The sequence below is a fragment of the Sciurus vulgaris genome (assembly GCF_902686455.1).
Source record: "Sciurus vulgaris genome assembly, chromosome: 3".
Classification (NCBI taxonomy): Eukaryota; Metazoa; Chordata; class Mammalia; order Rodentia; family Sciuridae; genus Sciurus; species Sciurus vulgaris.
This window is the reverse complement of record NC_136463.1, coordinates 132521517-132537406: the sequence shown is the minus strand read 5'-3', so window position 1 is coordinate 132537406 and position 15890 is coordinate 132521517. Positions and strand designations below refer to the sequence as shown.

The window sequence follows — 15890 nt, the reverse complement described above, 5'->3', positions numbered from 1 at the left end:
AACCACAGTCCAGCCCCAAGGCTGTGCTTCTCAACACCCTGCTATGGTCACCTCTTTTGGGATCACATTGCACATCCGTGGCTAACTTCTGGAATGTTCATATAAAACCTGCATCTGTGACAACTCTAATTAACATATGAACATAACTCTGACTATAGTATTACAAAAGAAATATCGAACATCTTTTTACTTCACTTTAACTTTTTATTTCAACAGTACAGTATATTCATTAATATTTAAAATCATAATATCTTTTAGCCCAAAGGGAAGTTCTTGATGTTCTAATTAGAGAATCGTGGAGTATCAGTGTTAGAAAATGCCTTAGTAATCATGTAGTCCGTCACATAAGTCCTCTCTACAGAAATGGTCCCAAGTTCTTGCCCAGGGTATTTTTGATAGAAATTCACCATCTGTTGAAGCTATTTTTCTCAAGTTTTAAGTTTTTTGAATTCAAGGTTTGATTTTAAATCCTTTTTTATTAATTATAGAAAAAATTGTTTTTGTTATAGAAGAAACATCAGAAGAAAGGGTTTAATAATGTGTGGAAAATCGCAGACAGTAAGGACATAAATCTTGCTACTCATTAAATCCATGAGAGCCTACAGGGAGCTCCTCCTTGTTCTAGGTGCTGAACCAGTGGATGAACAAAGGAGGCCCTGTTGTCACCACATCCTAGAGGTCAGGCAGACATCACACACACAGGCACAGCGTGTTGGATATTCGTATGTTATGAAAACAAAGCATTAAGTCAGGAGACTGATGGAGTGGGAGCGGGGTGTGTGGTGATAGTTTACAAAAGATAACATTTTACTGGAGCTGATGGAGTGAGGGGCAGTCTCTTCATATATCTGATGAAAGACCATTTAAGAGCGAGGGAGAGGGCCAGCTGTCCTGGCACACATCTGTAATCCCAGTGACTCAGGAGACTGAAGCAGAAGGATCCCGAGATTGAAGGCAGCCTCAGCAATTGAGTGAGGACTTCAGCAACTTAGCAGGACCCTCTCTCAAAAAATAAAAAAAGAACTGGGAATGTAGCCCAGTGGTAAAGTGCCCCTGGGTTTAATTTCTAGTACCCAAAACAAAACAAAACCAGGGAGCAGTGTGTGCAAGGCCCTGAGGCAGGAGCAAGTTTAGTGTGTGTGGGAACAGCAAAGAGGCTAATGTGACTGGAGCAGAATGCTGGAATATGGTCAGAAAGAGAGACTGGGGTCAGTCATGGAGTGTCATGTGGGCCACAGTCAGAGCTTCTGTTCTGAATAAGAAGGAAGTGGTGTGAGTCAGAAGTTGTGTCACACACATCATCTGAAAATTTTAAAGGCCCTCTAAAATTAAAGCACCATGTTAGAAGTTGCCAAGATATTAATAAGACCTTATTCTTTTCTCTGGAAGCATGTAACCTAACGAAGATGAATTGTAAGTAAGTAATTGTAATAAAAGCATAAGCGAAGTTCATGGTGTTGTGTAGGTAGAAGCAGAACTCTTTGAATGTAGAAGGAGCTCTCAGTTGTAGCTAAAGAAATGAGTAGAGAACAATAGCATTCTGAACCCAGAGAATCTGTCAATAACCCCTTTCTTTCTTCATCAGGAGCGAGTGAGCTCATGAATCTCACTTCTTTTACAGCGTGTTTTAACTGGCTATCGCACCTTCTTTTTTTTTTTTTTTTTTTTTTGCGGTGCTGGGGATTGAACCCTGTGCTTGCCAGGCAAGCACTCTACCAACTGAGCTATCTCCCCAGCCCGCTATTGCACCTTTGAGAGGCTCCACTGGGGTAGGAACAAGGAGGCGGGGTCCTAGGTATCTCTTCTTTACTGCTCTAGAAATTATGAACACATTAGTAGGAGTGCAGGAATTTATTAAGACTCTGTAACCTGTTCTTTATGAAGGCATAACATGCTTCTAAATCAAATATGTTGTTAAAAATTTAAACCATCACTCTACTTGAAGGAATGAAGTTAAAAGCAAACAATTTCCTTTCAAGAATTTGAAAGACTACTTTGCCTTGCAATTTTGAAATAATTTCTTTGGATTTTGTGTATTTTCATTATCTATTATCTTAGTAAAATATGAGAAAATTATGATTAAGGGTATTTGTGGTGCTTTAAAAGATAAATTTAGTGTTCTATTCAAAATCACTACAGATGGTATTTGCAAGCTTCACTACTTAGCCTTAATGTACAGATTAATTTCAAACATAAGTGTGTTGTTTTGTAAAACATTTAACAAAATGGTTGTATAACTTGTTTCTTAGAAATAAAGAGGCCAGTAGAAAGAAAGTACCAAATCCTGGGAACGGTACACTTTGGATGGGAATGCCCTGCGCTGGCCAGCTCTGGGGGAGGCCCGGAGTTGCTGCTACCTCTCCACAGACCGCTCAGCAGCCAGCTGCCCTGCCTACACTGATCTTTCAGGGCATAGCGATCTTCCTAGATATCTAGTTGATGGGAAACTCTGGGAATGGCCTCCTTGCCTGAGCCTGACATAGTAATTCGGCATGGGGTTTGCTTCCCTCCTCAAGATTTTCAATTTTTTAAAATTAATTAAAAACATTTATTTTTGATTCATTATATGCAAATGGGGTTCAACTTTTCATTTCTCTGGTTGTACATGAAATAGAGTCCCACTGTTTATGTAACCATACATGTAGATAGAGTAATGATGTTTGTCTTATTCCATTAGCTTTCCTTCCCTCACTTCCTCCCCACCTCCTAAGGTTTTTATGGGCTGTTGCTAACCCACTAATCAGTGTATTGTGTCACCTTTTTTGTCTCCAAGACCACTTGATGGGTCCTTTCTTTTGTAATGCCAATTCAAAAATTGAGTGCATAAATGTTTTTAAGTTGAGATTTAATTCACCTATGAAAATCACCCTTTTCATAAAATATACGATTCAGTGGAGTTTGGTATATTCACAAGATTGGGCAACCATCACACCAATTCCAGGTCATTTCCCTTTGTCCAGAAGCCTCTCTGTACCCATTTGCAATCACTCTCCATTTTTTCCTCCCTCCCAGCTTCTCTCAGTTACTAATCTGCCTTCCATCACTGTGGATTTGCCTGTTATGGACACTTCATTTAAGTGAGATCATACACCATGTGGCCTTTTGTATCTGGCTTCTTTTACTTGGCATGTTTTCAAGGATATCTATGTAGTAGATAGATTGTTCTCTTAGTACTTCTTTCTTATGAATGAATATAATTCCATTGTGTGACTGTACCACATTTTTTTTTTCGTGTTTATCAGTTGGTGGACATTTGGATTGTTTCTACTTTTTGACTATGATTAATTTTGCTGTGAGCATTTATGTGCAAATTTTTATGCAGAATGCTTCATTTTACCTCCTTGAGCACTCCTCTCTTTACTTTGGAAGCTCAACTTCTGTCCTTACCGAAGAGCCTGTTCTTCCCAGTTCTTAGCAGCATTTTTGAGGTCTTGCTGTTTCTCAGTACAACTTGACTTGCATTGTTTCTCCAAGGACCCTCTTGAGACTCATGTAAATGCTTGGAGGGAGTGGGGAGAACCAGTGAAATCTCCCAGACTGTTGGATTTAAATTCTCTGAAAAGGTCTGCTGTTTACCTTTTTAAGGCATATGTAATTGAGAGAACTTTTGGTGGGGACAGCTTTCACTATCCAGTTCTTCCTCTGCAGGTTCTTCCTGCAGGTTCTTCCACTGTATTAGAGGAAGGGCAATTGAGATCCTTGTATTAAGTTGATAAGCAAAATAGTAGTAGTAGTTGTAGTAATAGTAGTAGTAGTAGTAGTAGTAGTAGTAGTAATTATGTAGTTTTGTCTTTTGGATGAACTTTTTCCATACAGAAGTTGTGCTTTACAAGGATAAACTTCTGGGAAGTGTTTGTTTCATACATATTTGAATGACTGAATGTAATAGACAGCAGTAACTTGCCGGGAGCAGTGGCGTGCCTACGATCCCAGCAACTTGGGATTGCATGTTCGAGGCCAGCCCCAGCAATTTAGTGAGGCTCTAAGCAACCAAGTGAGACCCTGTCTCAAAATAAAAAGATAAAAAGGGCTGGGGATGTTAGAGTTAGGGTTAGGGTTAGAGTGCCCTGGGTTCAATTCCTGGTACCAAAAAGAAAAAAAAAAAAAGAGAGAGAGAGAAAGAGAGAGAGAGCGCGAAGGGATGTGTTCAGCCTGTTTTCCCACACTTCAGTTTTTTGTTGGTCAGGTAACTGAATGAGAAAGTGAGAGCAGAGATGGGCCGGATCTGGTGTAGTCAAGCTTTGAATTATTTTGTATAGCAAGTACTACTTCATCATATTAAATTTCTCCAAAAGAGTGCCAACGAGCCAGTTCCCAAGGTTTAATAACATTATTATTTTCTACCTGTCTTAAGCTGTCACTTCACAAATCTTCTAGTTTGTCAGAAAGGAGAGATAAGACGTACCTAAGGCCCTTGACAATCAGTAGTTGCCTGCTTCAATGTGATCCCGTTGTACAGATGAAGAAATTGAGAGCTAGTGCGGCTGCTTGAGTGTTGCTTTGATTTCATCACTTTTAAGACATTAACTTTCCAGGCTTTTTTTAGAGTACTTTTCTTTCTACATTAACTTGTGAATTAACTTTGCTGGGATTGAAAAAAAAAAAAAATGGCTTCAGAAAATTGAAAAATACTGTGAAGAATTTTATTCATTGATAATGTAGGCCAAATCAAGTGAGGTGAATTCTGTTCTGTGTACTATTGAGCTTTGTACCTTCTTTATTTAAAATTATGAAGAATAAAATCTGGAGCGCATTTTAATATGTTATAATTTTGTTTCATTTCAGTGAAAAATGTAAGGCTAGAGGATTTACTGTGATTGTGGATGGCAGAAAATCACAGTGGAATGTGGTGAAAACAGTCGTCTTAATGCTACAGGTAAGTTGTTTTTTTATTTGTTTATCAGAAAATCTTTTTATTTTATAGACAACAAATCATGATGAAAATAGCAAATGTATTCCATTTATTGGTCCATGCCCCAACTTCTCAGCAGTGACCGAGCTTTGAAAATGTATACATTATACATTAGTATTGGATTGTTGAAATTCAGTTTTTATGTTTGAATTTATGTAGTAAAGTAAATCTTAGCCCATAGTACATATTCATAAATGACTGAAGATAATGTGTCACATTCAAGTAATTTAAGCAAGGCAGCCCCTGGCTCTTTGGGTGTACAGGTGAGCACCAGTAGATTCCTGGGGAGCTGACAGGCAGGCTGATGATCTCATCAGGCCCCTGTGCTCCCGGCTTGTGCCACAGTTGGAAGCAGGCCTGGGTGAGTCTAGCCTAAAGAGGCTGCTCAGTGATTCTGCTATGTCTTTCCATTCTGGCTCTCCTTTTGTTCCAAAAGCTGTCAGGATTCATGATGATCATACAAGTCATTTATAACTCAGAAGATGTTTACTTAATAGCTCTGTCCTCTGAGACTTCAACAGGTCAAAATTAACATTTAATAATACCTTCAGTTATAAAGTGCTTGAGAACTGACCTTAGTCAGTTTTATGTTAACTTGTGTTCCTCACAGAATATTTGTTATCTGTGGCATGTAGTAGGTACCTTATTATAAGGGTATTGAAAATATGGTGATGTGAAATGGAAAAATAAAACATTTGTGTGATTAAAGAGGGTGGATTGCTCTCACGGACCTGGTTTTCCTTAGAAGGACTCTGGAGATGGTAAACTTTGAATTAAATAACAGACCTCTATCTAATTTAAGTGAAAGCAAATGAAAAGCCATTCCTGGCAGGGACTGTGACTTAGTGATAGCTCAAAAATGAAGCAAATTCAATAATGGGAGTTGATAGCAGGCCAGTTTGGGAAAATATAATTTGGCAGTAACATGGGATAGTGAACATTGTTAGGTGGATATTGAAAGAAAAATCAAGAATTCTAAGTGAATTGAAGAAATAATTGGTAATCACTTCAAGGTTCTGTGAAAGAAATATAATTTAAAAATTTAAATGATAACCAAGTAGAAAGAGTCTTAATATTTTATCATTTATTTAGGATAATTGGGCAAAAGGGATTGGAGGAGTGGGAACAAAGTGGTATTTTTAGTTTTTAGTTACAACTTCAGTGCTTAATTTGGTTCAGGTACTATGTGAAACTTCTGTATAAATTATCTCATTTAATGTAGCCTCACAACATTGCAGAGCAGGGTCTCTATCTCCAAAGGTCAACAAGGTGCAAGAATTGTAAATAGCTTAGAACTGGAAATTGGTGCAGCCTGAGCACCAGCCCTTGGCTTTACGCCTTGCCAAGGATTATTTACCAGCAGCATGATCTAAAGTCTCAGGCAAAGTCCTGACGTGGAGACAGACCTATATTCCAGGAGAAGGTATGGCTGTTTTAGAGGAGTACATCAGAAGTCAACAGAGACTAAGCTGGGAGGGCCTCAGTGGCCCTGGTAAGGGATTTGAATTTTTATTCTGAGCATGACAGAATCTCAAGAAGTGAGGTCTGTTAGGATATTTCAGAAAGCTGGCTGGTTTGGGGATGTTGGCATTACAGTTGGTAGAAATGGTTAAATTTAAGATGTATTTTAAAGGTAGGTTCTATGGGATTTCCTGATAAAACGTATGTGTAATGTTTAGGTCAGTAAATGTTAATTTCCATTCTTGAGGTAATAAAGAATAATCCTATCTAGTAAATATGAAAATTGTATTCCATCAAAGCTTAACTCTTTGTCTCCTTAAGTTAATAATCATGCAGAATCTCTTTGTAATAACTGATAAGAAACTTACTTTGTGAGAAAATAGATTTACAGCTTCTGAAGAAATTTTTCAAGATGGTAGTATTAGAAAAGCTTTTTTCATATAATAGAAAAACCAATTTAAATAATTTCTTAGCTAAAAATTAAGTCTTGCAGTTTAAGCATATTCCTAGTAGAGAGATTGAATAAGATAAAAAATAATTCACATGTACTATCTGTTTAATATTGTTTGAAATCTTCTCTAACTTGTCTTTTATGTGTGTATTGCCTTTTATGTTTTGAATTTTGGAGTATTACTTCTACTTTATTATTTTAATTCTTTTTCAGTCTCTTACCATAATCATGATACCTAGTAATTTGAAAGTTTAGTAATTTACTCATTTTACATGTGTTATTTACATTTATTTTTCTGTATTTTACAGAATGTTGTTCCAGCTGAGGTGTCCCTTGTTTGTGTAGTGAAGCCAGATGAATTTTGGGATAAGAAAGTAACACATTTTTGCTTTTGGAAAGAAAAGGATAGACTTGGCTTTGAGGTAAATATAAACTAAAAAAAAAAAAAAAAAAAAGTGTGTTATACCTCTTAAAGTAGTTTTTTGTTTGCTCAGGTTGGTTACTAAGCAATGCTCAAATAGTGCCTAAGTAATCCTACAATTAGTGTACAGTTGTTAAATGAATTATGATTCATTGTCAAAGGCTGCAAAAGCCTTTTTATTACTCCTTATTAACTCCTTTGAAAAAGTAGAACCTTTTTATTTAAAAAAATTTTCATTGCATTACTCAGAGGAAATTTAACAAATATAAAGAAATTCAAGACATTTGGAATTGAAATTAAGTCTGCTTTCTATGATATTTCATAATTATTTTTTAATATCTTGCTTAGTTTGTTTTTTGTTTGTTTTTGATACTGGTGTTTGAACCCAGGGCAATATACCACTGAGCTATCTCCCTAGCCCCTCTTATGTTTTATTTTGAGGCATGGTCTCCCTAAGTTTCTTAGGGCCTTGCTAAGTTGCTGAGGCTGTCCTTGAACTTGTAATCCTCCTGCCTCAGCCTGCGAAGTAGCAGGGATTACAGGTGTGCACCCAGCTCTTGTTTAGTTTTGATAGATGAACAATATCCATCTTGTCTTACTAACATTATTCTCTTTCTCTCTCACTTCTATTTTATGAAAGTACATCTTATTAAAGGTTAGAAAGAAGCTCCTAAGATGGTATATAAATTTAGACAATTTTGTCATGTTTTTCTTTTACAACCTGTTAAATTTCCAGTTCTCTAAGGATTTGATAGATACCAAACTCTATGTTATTCTCTCTGGAAGAATAATTTCTAACCCAAATTCTTTAGAATATAGACACTTGGAATCCTTATAAGAATAATAGTAAAGTTTCATTTTGAACCTTGCTATAATATAATAGTTGTGTTTATTTTCATGGAAATCAATATCAATATATTTTTGGTAGGGAGGAAAGGTGGCCAATGTGTATTAGGAAGATTTAAGAATGCCTAGTATATTTGTAAATGAGGTAGCTTCAAGAGTCTTAAAATGTTGATTTTTCCCTCTTCACTTAAAAAAAAATGAAGCTATGGTGTATATGTAGTTTATATGCAGTGCAATATATTTTAGTGTGTAGGTCTGAGCATTCTGACCAAACAGAAAATATAAGTTTCAAAACTATTGCCACAATCAAGAAATCAAGAAATGTCTCAGTGTTCTCAGAAGTCCTCTGTTCTGTAGTCAACTTCTCCATCTGCAGCCCCCATCAGCCATTGAACTACTTTGTGTCCCAGTAGTCCTGTCTTTTCCAAGTCATAAAAGAGGAATAATAATACAGCAGGCAGTATTTTCAATATGGCTTCTTTCACATACGCATTTGAGAGTCCCTCTTGTTGCTGCATGTGTTTCTCCTATTGCCGACTGGTGTTCCATTGTATAGATGTGTCAGTGTGTTGATTGGTTCCCAGCTGAGAGACACTTGGGGCTATTTTCAGTTCTTGTTGATCATGCATAATAACGTCATTATGAATATTGATGTGTAGGTTTTTTTGGGGGGTCATAGATTTTCATTTTGAGGGGTAAAATACCTAGAAGTAGGGTTGGCGGGTCACATATTAAGTATCTGTTTATAAGGAATTGTCAATAGCAGTGTAAGTTACCATGTACTTTTTCACTGCCACCAGCAAAGTGTGAGAATTTTCTAATGACTGATGGTGTGAGGATCTTTTCAAGTACTTGTTTGCCATCCGTGTTAAAGAAAACTGTCTCTACTCATAATACTTCTTACACCAGATGTGTGCCTCTCGGTTCATTTATTTATTTTCCAGACCAGCCAGTTCTCTCTCTCTGGGCATCAACTGGTATCCTGTTATTTAATTCAGTTTTGATACAAACTCAGCAAGGCCCAGAAGTTAAGGGCTCTGTCCCTTAACTGCCCCCATTTCAGTAGCCGGTTGCAAGTTTTGAATACTCAGGGTACCCATATTTTGTTTGACTTGACTGGAAATCAGGGGTTCAACACAACCCCTTTTAAGGCTAGTAATTTGCCATAATGTCTCACAGACACTTCTCAGAGGGAAGCACTTCACTTAAATTTTCCAGTTCTTTAGAAGGATATCATGGGGTGAGACAGAAGTGTCCTGAGCACAGGAGCTGCAGTCTGTAAGAGGACTGCACCAGCCCCCCAGCGTATGGACGTACTCAACAACCTAGAAGCTCTCTGAACCCTGAATTTTAGGACTTTTACTGGAGGCATTCATATTTCTTCATTAAGAAGACATGATTGATGATATCCTCCGCCACCAGAGGATAACTCAATCCCCAGCCTCTCTGTGAGATAGGGGGATGGGACTGTCTTTTTGGTCACTTGCCCTCATCTTGACGACATGGAGAGGCCCCCAGCCACCAGTCATCTCATTTGCATGTAAAAGGACACTTATTCTGGAGATGCCAAGGGTCTTAGAAGTGTGAGAAATGGAGATACATCGTTTTAAGGTTCTTTCTCTACATGGCAAGTACTGCTTCAAATACTATACTGTACTATACTATACTATGCTGAAGGCTGATTCATTACAGATGTACATTGTAAACTCTAGTACAGCCATTAAAAAAATTAAGAGGTATTATAAGCCAATAATGGAGCTAGGATAAGAAGTGTCAGGAACTGAGGGAGGATTAAGACCAAATATAACAAAAGAGTTTCCTATCACTTGGGAAATTGCAGATGTTTCAGGAGCTCTGTGCCAAAAACTGAACCAGGATGAAATGCAAATAAATATTTTTTACATTGCACAATCACATGGTGTCTTTCAAATCCTTTGACCCCCCCCCTTAATAAAGTCCTTTGTTTTTGTTATTGAGTTTTGAGAGGTCTTGAAGTAATTTGGGTAGAAGTAATTCATCAGATAGATACATGCTTTACAAATATTATATCCCAGTCTGTTTGTCTTTTCATTGTTTTAGCAGGCGTTTTTTGAGAAAAAGTTTTTAACTCTGATAAAATCTATTTTCCTCATTTTTTCTTTTATGAATCATATCTGATTTTGGCGTTAACAGCTGAGAAATCTTTGCCTAAATCAAGGTCACAAAGATTTTCTCTCATGTTTTCTACTAGCAGTGGTTTAGTTTAGAATTTAATTTAGATCTCTGAGTTAATGTTTATGTGAGCTATGACCAGAGAATATGTGTTATGATTTCAGTCATTTTAAATTTGTTAAGGTTTGTTTTTTCACCCACTCTTGGTCCATCCTGGCAAATTCCTGCGTGTTTTCAAGAGTATGTATTCTGATGCTGCGGGCAGAGTGTTCTGTCAGGGTGATCCATGGTGTCATTCAGGTCTTCTGTATCCTTGGTAATGTTCTGCCCATCTGTTCTTTCAATTACTGAAATAGGAGTGTTGCAGTCTCCAGTTATAATTGAGGATTTATTTCTCCTTTCAATTCTGTCACATTTTACTTTGCATATTTTGAAACTATCGTTTAGCACATAAAGATTTAGGATCATTTTTATCTTATCTGTTTCTTTATATTTAAAGTTAATTTCTTAGAGATGCTATGTCGTTTGACCTTGCTTTTATATTCAGTTTGACAATCTGTCTTTTCATTGGTGTGTATGACTATTTACATTCACTATAGTTAGTTATTGATATGATTATTCTATTTTGCTAAATTTTATATAATTTTTAAATGTAATTTTTTTGGTTTTGTACCCTTTGAATATTTTTATGACTATCATACCTGTATTATTGGCTTATAATTTAATTTTAAAATAGTTTACAATATCCATTTATATCTATATAAAAGTATGATAAATATGCCTTAGGATTTACAATCTTTAATTAACCATTGTAACTTCAAATAACATACCACTTACCACATAGTGGAAAGACCTTCATTACTTCCCTCCTGGGTCATCATACATTGTGTTTTTACTGTGGCATAAACACAGTATGTTGTGACTCTTGCTGTAGACAGTATGTTAATTATTTTGCAGCATCTAAATCTTTAAGAATGAATTTCGTATTACCCTTTACACTATTTCTGGTGTACTTCATTTCTTTTTGGAAATTCAGCTCTTTGATGTCACATTTCTTCTGCCTGTCGTATTTGTAACATAATTTGCAACAAGTTGGTTGGTGTTGAATTTTTTTTAGCTTTTGTTTGCCAAAAGAAAAATATTTATTTGTATTTCATTTTCATTGTTGTTGTTGAGATAGAGCCTCAGTAAATTGCCCATCATCAAGCTCAGCATCCCCTTCCTCAACTTCCTGGATAGCATATTTCAGTTGTGAAAGCTATTTTCAGTGGGTACATCATTTTGTCTCATAGAGTTCCCAACCCCTCCAGCATTTTAAATATACTTTGAAGTGCCTTCTCAGTATCCTTGCCCACTGGTGTTCATAGTTTCTGACAACAGGTCTGCAGTTATGAGTAGCATTGATCCTCTGTGTTGATTTGTCTCTTCTTCACTTTGACTGCCCTCAGGATTTCAATTTGATTTTAATTCTTAGCTGTTTTATTTCATTATATCTAGATGTATTTTGTTTTATTTGGTATTCATTCTATTTGGTGTTCTCTGTACTTCTTGAATCTCTGTTTTGATGTCTGTCATTTTGGAAAATTGTTGGATATTTTCTTTTCAAGTATTTTCTATATCCCATGGTCTTCTATTCCTTCTGAAACTTCATTTACATGTATGATAAACTACTTGAAACTTTCTCAGCATTTTAGATTGGTTTTCTGTATTATTTTCCTCATGTTTTTCTCTTTGTATTCAGTTTGGGTTTTTCTGTTGATTCATTTTCAAGTTCACCTTTCCCTGGATTGTGTTGAGTTTGTTGATAAGAACAGTCAAGTTTCTTCATCTCTGTTACCATGTTTTTGGTTTGTAACATTTCTGTTTGATTCTTCTTATACAGCCAGCCCTCCATATCCAAGACTTTGTATTCGTGGATTCAACCACACATTGATTGTCAATGCTTAAAAAAATTGCTCCTGTACTGATCATTGATTTTTCTGTCATTAGTTCCCTAGACAATACAATATTCATAGCTATTTACATAGCATTTTCATTTTATCACTTATCATGAGTAATTGAGTGTTGATTTAAAGTACACAGGAGGATGTAAATAGGTTATATGGAAATGGAATGCCATTATTTTAAGGGACGAGAGCATCTGTGAATATCAGTATTTTCAGGGAGGTTCCAGAAACCTATCCTCCATAGATATCAAGGGACTAATTTAGTTTCTGTCTCTTTGTTGAAATTTTTCATCAGTTCTTAAATGGCATCTTATCACAGATATCTTAAATTCTTCACTTGATACAGTATCTGGGTTTTTTTTACTCTGGTTATGTTATTTTCTTTGGTTCTTGGCAGTGGGCTTTGTTATTACCTGCCTTTTTTAAGTGCCTTGTTATTTTGTATTGAATATTAGGCATCTTGTCTAAGACAGTGAAGACAGATGTAATTAGTATTTATACCTCCACGTGCTCCTGGCTTCTTGCTCAGCAGTACCGGAAAAGTGTTAAGTTATTCTAGCAAAGAGTTGAGTTGGCTTTGGGCTTTGTTGGTGGTGTTTTTTTCTTAGTGTACCACAGACTTCAGATTTCTCTAGAGTTGCTTTGGAGCAGTGTTCCTTCCAGCTTTCTACTTTCTAATTAGGATCCAGATTTTTTCTTTCTTCACTTTACCTTGCAACTTTGTCATTGGTAGACTTGACTATTATGAGGACTTAGTGGAAGAGTGTGTGCCAGTACTTTAAGGGAAAATGGCTTATGCTGCTGGATTATAGTAGGAGGATATTCCCCTGATATTTGAGTGGGAAACTGCATCCCAAGGAAGAGAGACAAAGATGTGTAGTGAGGGGAGAAAGTGAAAGCTGAATCCAGGAGGCCTGAATTTTGCTTTAAGAGTCAGCTCCATGGAGAGTGAGTATTCCACATAGGCAGTGAGGTCTGTAGTTTGTGGCTGAAAATACTTAGAGAGGAAATACACATAGGAAATACTCTGAAAGGATGCAGAGTGCTTAAGAAAATAAAGTTGTGAGCCCTGAGTGAAGGGCTCCTGTCTCATCCTAAGTATAGGCATCTGCTCAGAGATGCTGTGCCTAGTTTGATCTTTTTTTTCCTTTAATTTGGAAAAATACACTTTTATTAAAAATGAATGTTTCCCTTGAAAACTCATTTTCCTAGTTTGATCTTATGCTGTATGAATTAATAGTGGTTAAATACTTGTGTCTTGGGGGATAAAATAAAAGAGAGAATTTTGATCTGCCTTGGTCTGATGTCATAGATTGTTATTTTAAAACCAAAGTGTTAAAGCTTCTTGTATCTCAGTGTTTTTCTCTTAACTGAAGAGATTCCACTAGGAGATCTTTCCAAATAAGTAAGTAGTAGGCACTTATTAAAAACCTGATGTCCTAAAGAAATGACAGTAATTTCAAAAGCTGATTAATTTGAGAGCAAACATATTGGACTTTAAGGTCAGTTCAACACCAGCCATTAAAAGATACTTAGAGTTTAGAGATATAATTAAATTTAACATAGATGTTTATTTAATTAAACATTATTTTCCATGGTGTTAATTTGGATAATTTAGGCTATTGTAATTAAGCCTGCATTTTCATGTATAGTTTATATACTTTTCAAAGTGCAACTTTGTGTGTTGGTATGTTTAACCCTATAGAATTATGGATAACAAAGATTTGTTTCCAGCTGTAATGTTCGTAAACACCCAGTGTTCATTTTATTGAAACCTTTTTTTGCCCCTCATCCTATTTTTTTCTTCTAGGTGATCTCTCTCCATCCACTTCTCTAGTGTTTTCCTTTGACCATAGGTAGTCATCTCATTGCTAGCCTTAATATTTCTTCATATTCCTTCCTATCTCTGAAATAGGTACCTACCTGTTCAATTCCCTATTTATTAACTCCTGTCTATAATATGTGAGTATTTTCTGTCCTTCTGCAGCATTGTACCTGATGACTTTGGCAGATTTTACTGTTTACGTGATAGCATGTATAGTCTATATAATGATAGATAAAATTGAGGTAGAATTGATATTAATCTCATCCTTATAAGCAAAAGGATCTCTACCTTCCTTTTCTTTATTGTCATGACAGTAAAAGTGCTATTTTTTGGTAATGGTAACCAACCACCATTCTAAATTGTTTTTTTCTCTTATCTCTTCTTATTTCTTCATCTGATCCTTTTCTTTTTTGAGGCCTACCTAATGGTAGGTTTCAGGACCAAAGGCTACTTGCGTTTTCTTCTGTCAGAAACACCTCTGGTTTCTTCAAATTTGATTTCTTGCTAGTTTTTGCAGAGACTTCTTTTTCCATAGTGAGAAGAAAAATATTCTCCACAAGAGACAGTTCCAAGCAGAGGTACACATCAAAATAGTATATATGTGAATGCATGTACACACATGAATCTCTATTAAGCACACAAAGGCCTACAAAAAAAAAGACACATTTTTTTCCTGGACCTTGCACACAAATTCTTAATACTAGGAAAAGATAAAACATCCGAGTGCCTCATAGTGAACATTTCAGCATTAGGTTTTTTGGGAATGGTATATTAGGAAAGGATAAGTATCCTAGTTACAGATGGAAGAATGAGAGTAAAGGAGAAACAAGTTTTGAGTCTTTCCGTAAGTTACATTCCAGACTAAAGAAAACCTCAAATGTTTTGATTAAAGACCATGTGGTAAATTTCTTTCTCTTCAAACTTCTTGAACTATGATATGTACTAGCTAATAAAACATTGTGGTTTTAGTCAATTAGTTTGTCTTGTCTTAACCTCTCAAATATATATAAAATATAGGAAAAGGCAATATTTATGTAGGACTTTACTATTAAAAAAATTCTGTGGTTTTATCTCCTTTGAAAGGAATTTGCACAAGTTTGAAAAGTGCTTGCAGGATAGTGATGTTTTTTCTTCCTTTCTGAAGTTCTGCTGTTTTGTTCTGGTTCCCTCTCCTGTGCTTCCCTCTCCTGTACAAGGTTTCAAATTTCTTTGGGTGAAGGAATCTGAAATTTAGATTTCTGCTTAGTAAAACGATAACTGCTTGGAATAAATTTTTCCTTTATAAATTTAGTGCTACTCAACATATTAGAATACTTAAGGAGATGGTTATTTGAAAAATAACAATTATTTAGTAGTTCAACCAGATTAAAATATGAATAGAATTCTTTCCATATTCCTAAATTGATAGAGCATAGATAAAGTATAATTTTCCTAAAGGTAGAATGATTCTCAGGCACACATAAAATGAGCATAAGTCAAATATATTATTCAATTCATTAATTAATGAGGTTCCCAGTACTTTGTAAGGTATGGTTCAACAAGCATTTGAGGAATTTAAGATTTGTAAAATGTGGATAAATTACCAAGTTAGAAACAAAATGAATGTCCTGTAGACACTCATTGTAAACTTTGAGAATATCTCTTATTCCATTGGACAGAAATGTATCACTTGCATCAAATTGTTGGCATTTCTTCTGAACTAGATCTGTAAGGTAACCTCTACCTCTTCAGAGGTTGATACCTATGGATTCATCTGTAGAAAGCCAGTCAAAGGTACAAACACAGCACTTCATAAAAGAATATCCAGTGCTTTAATATCTTTTGCCTGTTTCCAGAATTTAGGTCATTTTTCTGACACATGAATTATATCTTTTATT

At 35.8% G+C, this 15890-nt stretch overlaps 1 protein-coding gene across 3 annotated transcripts in view; it reads left to right on the top strand.

Annotated features, from left to right (window-relative positions):
• The window catches only part of SESTD1 (SEC14 and spectrin domain containing 1), a 118980-nt gene that overhangs the window by 57137 nt on the left and 45953 nt on the right, over nucleotides 1-15890 (top strand). For all 3 annotated transcript variants that reach the window (XM_079134539.1, XM_079134540.1, XM_079134541.1), the window contains exons 4-5: nucleotides 4786-4876; nucleotides 7133-7246. In XM_079134539.1, the coding sequence (XP_078990665.1) occupies nucleotides 4786-4876; nucleotides 7133-7246 (205 nt within the window). The remainder of the gene's footprint in view (nucleotides 1-4785; nucleotides 4877-7132; nucleotides 7247-15890) is intronic.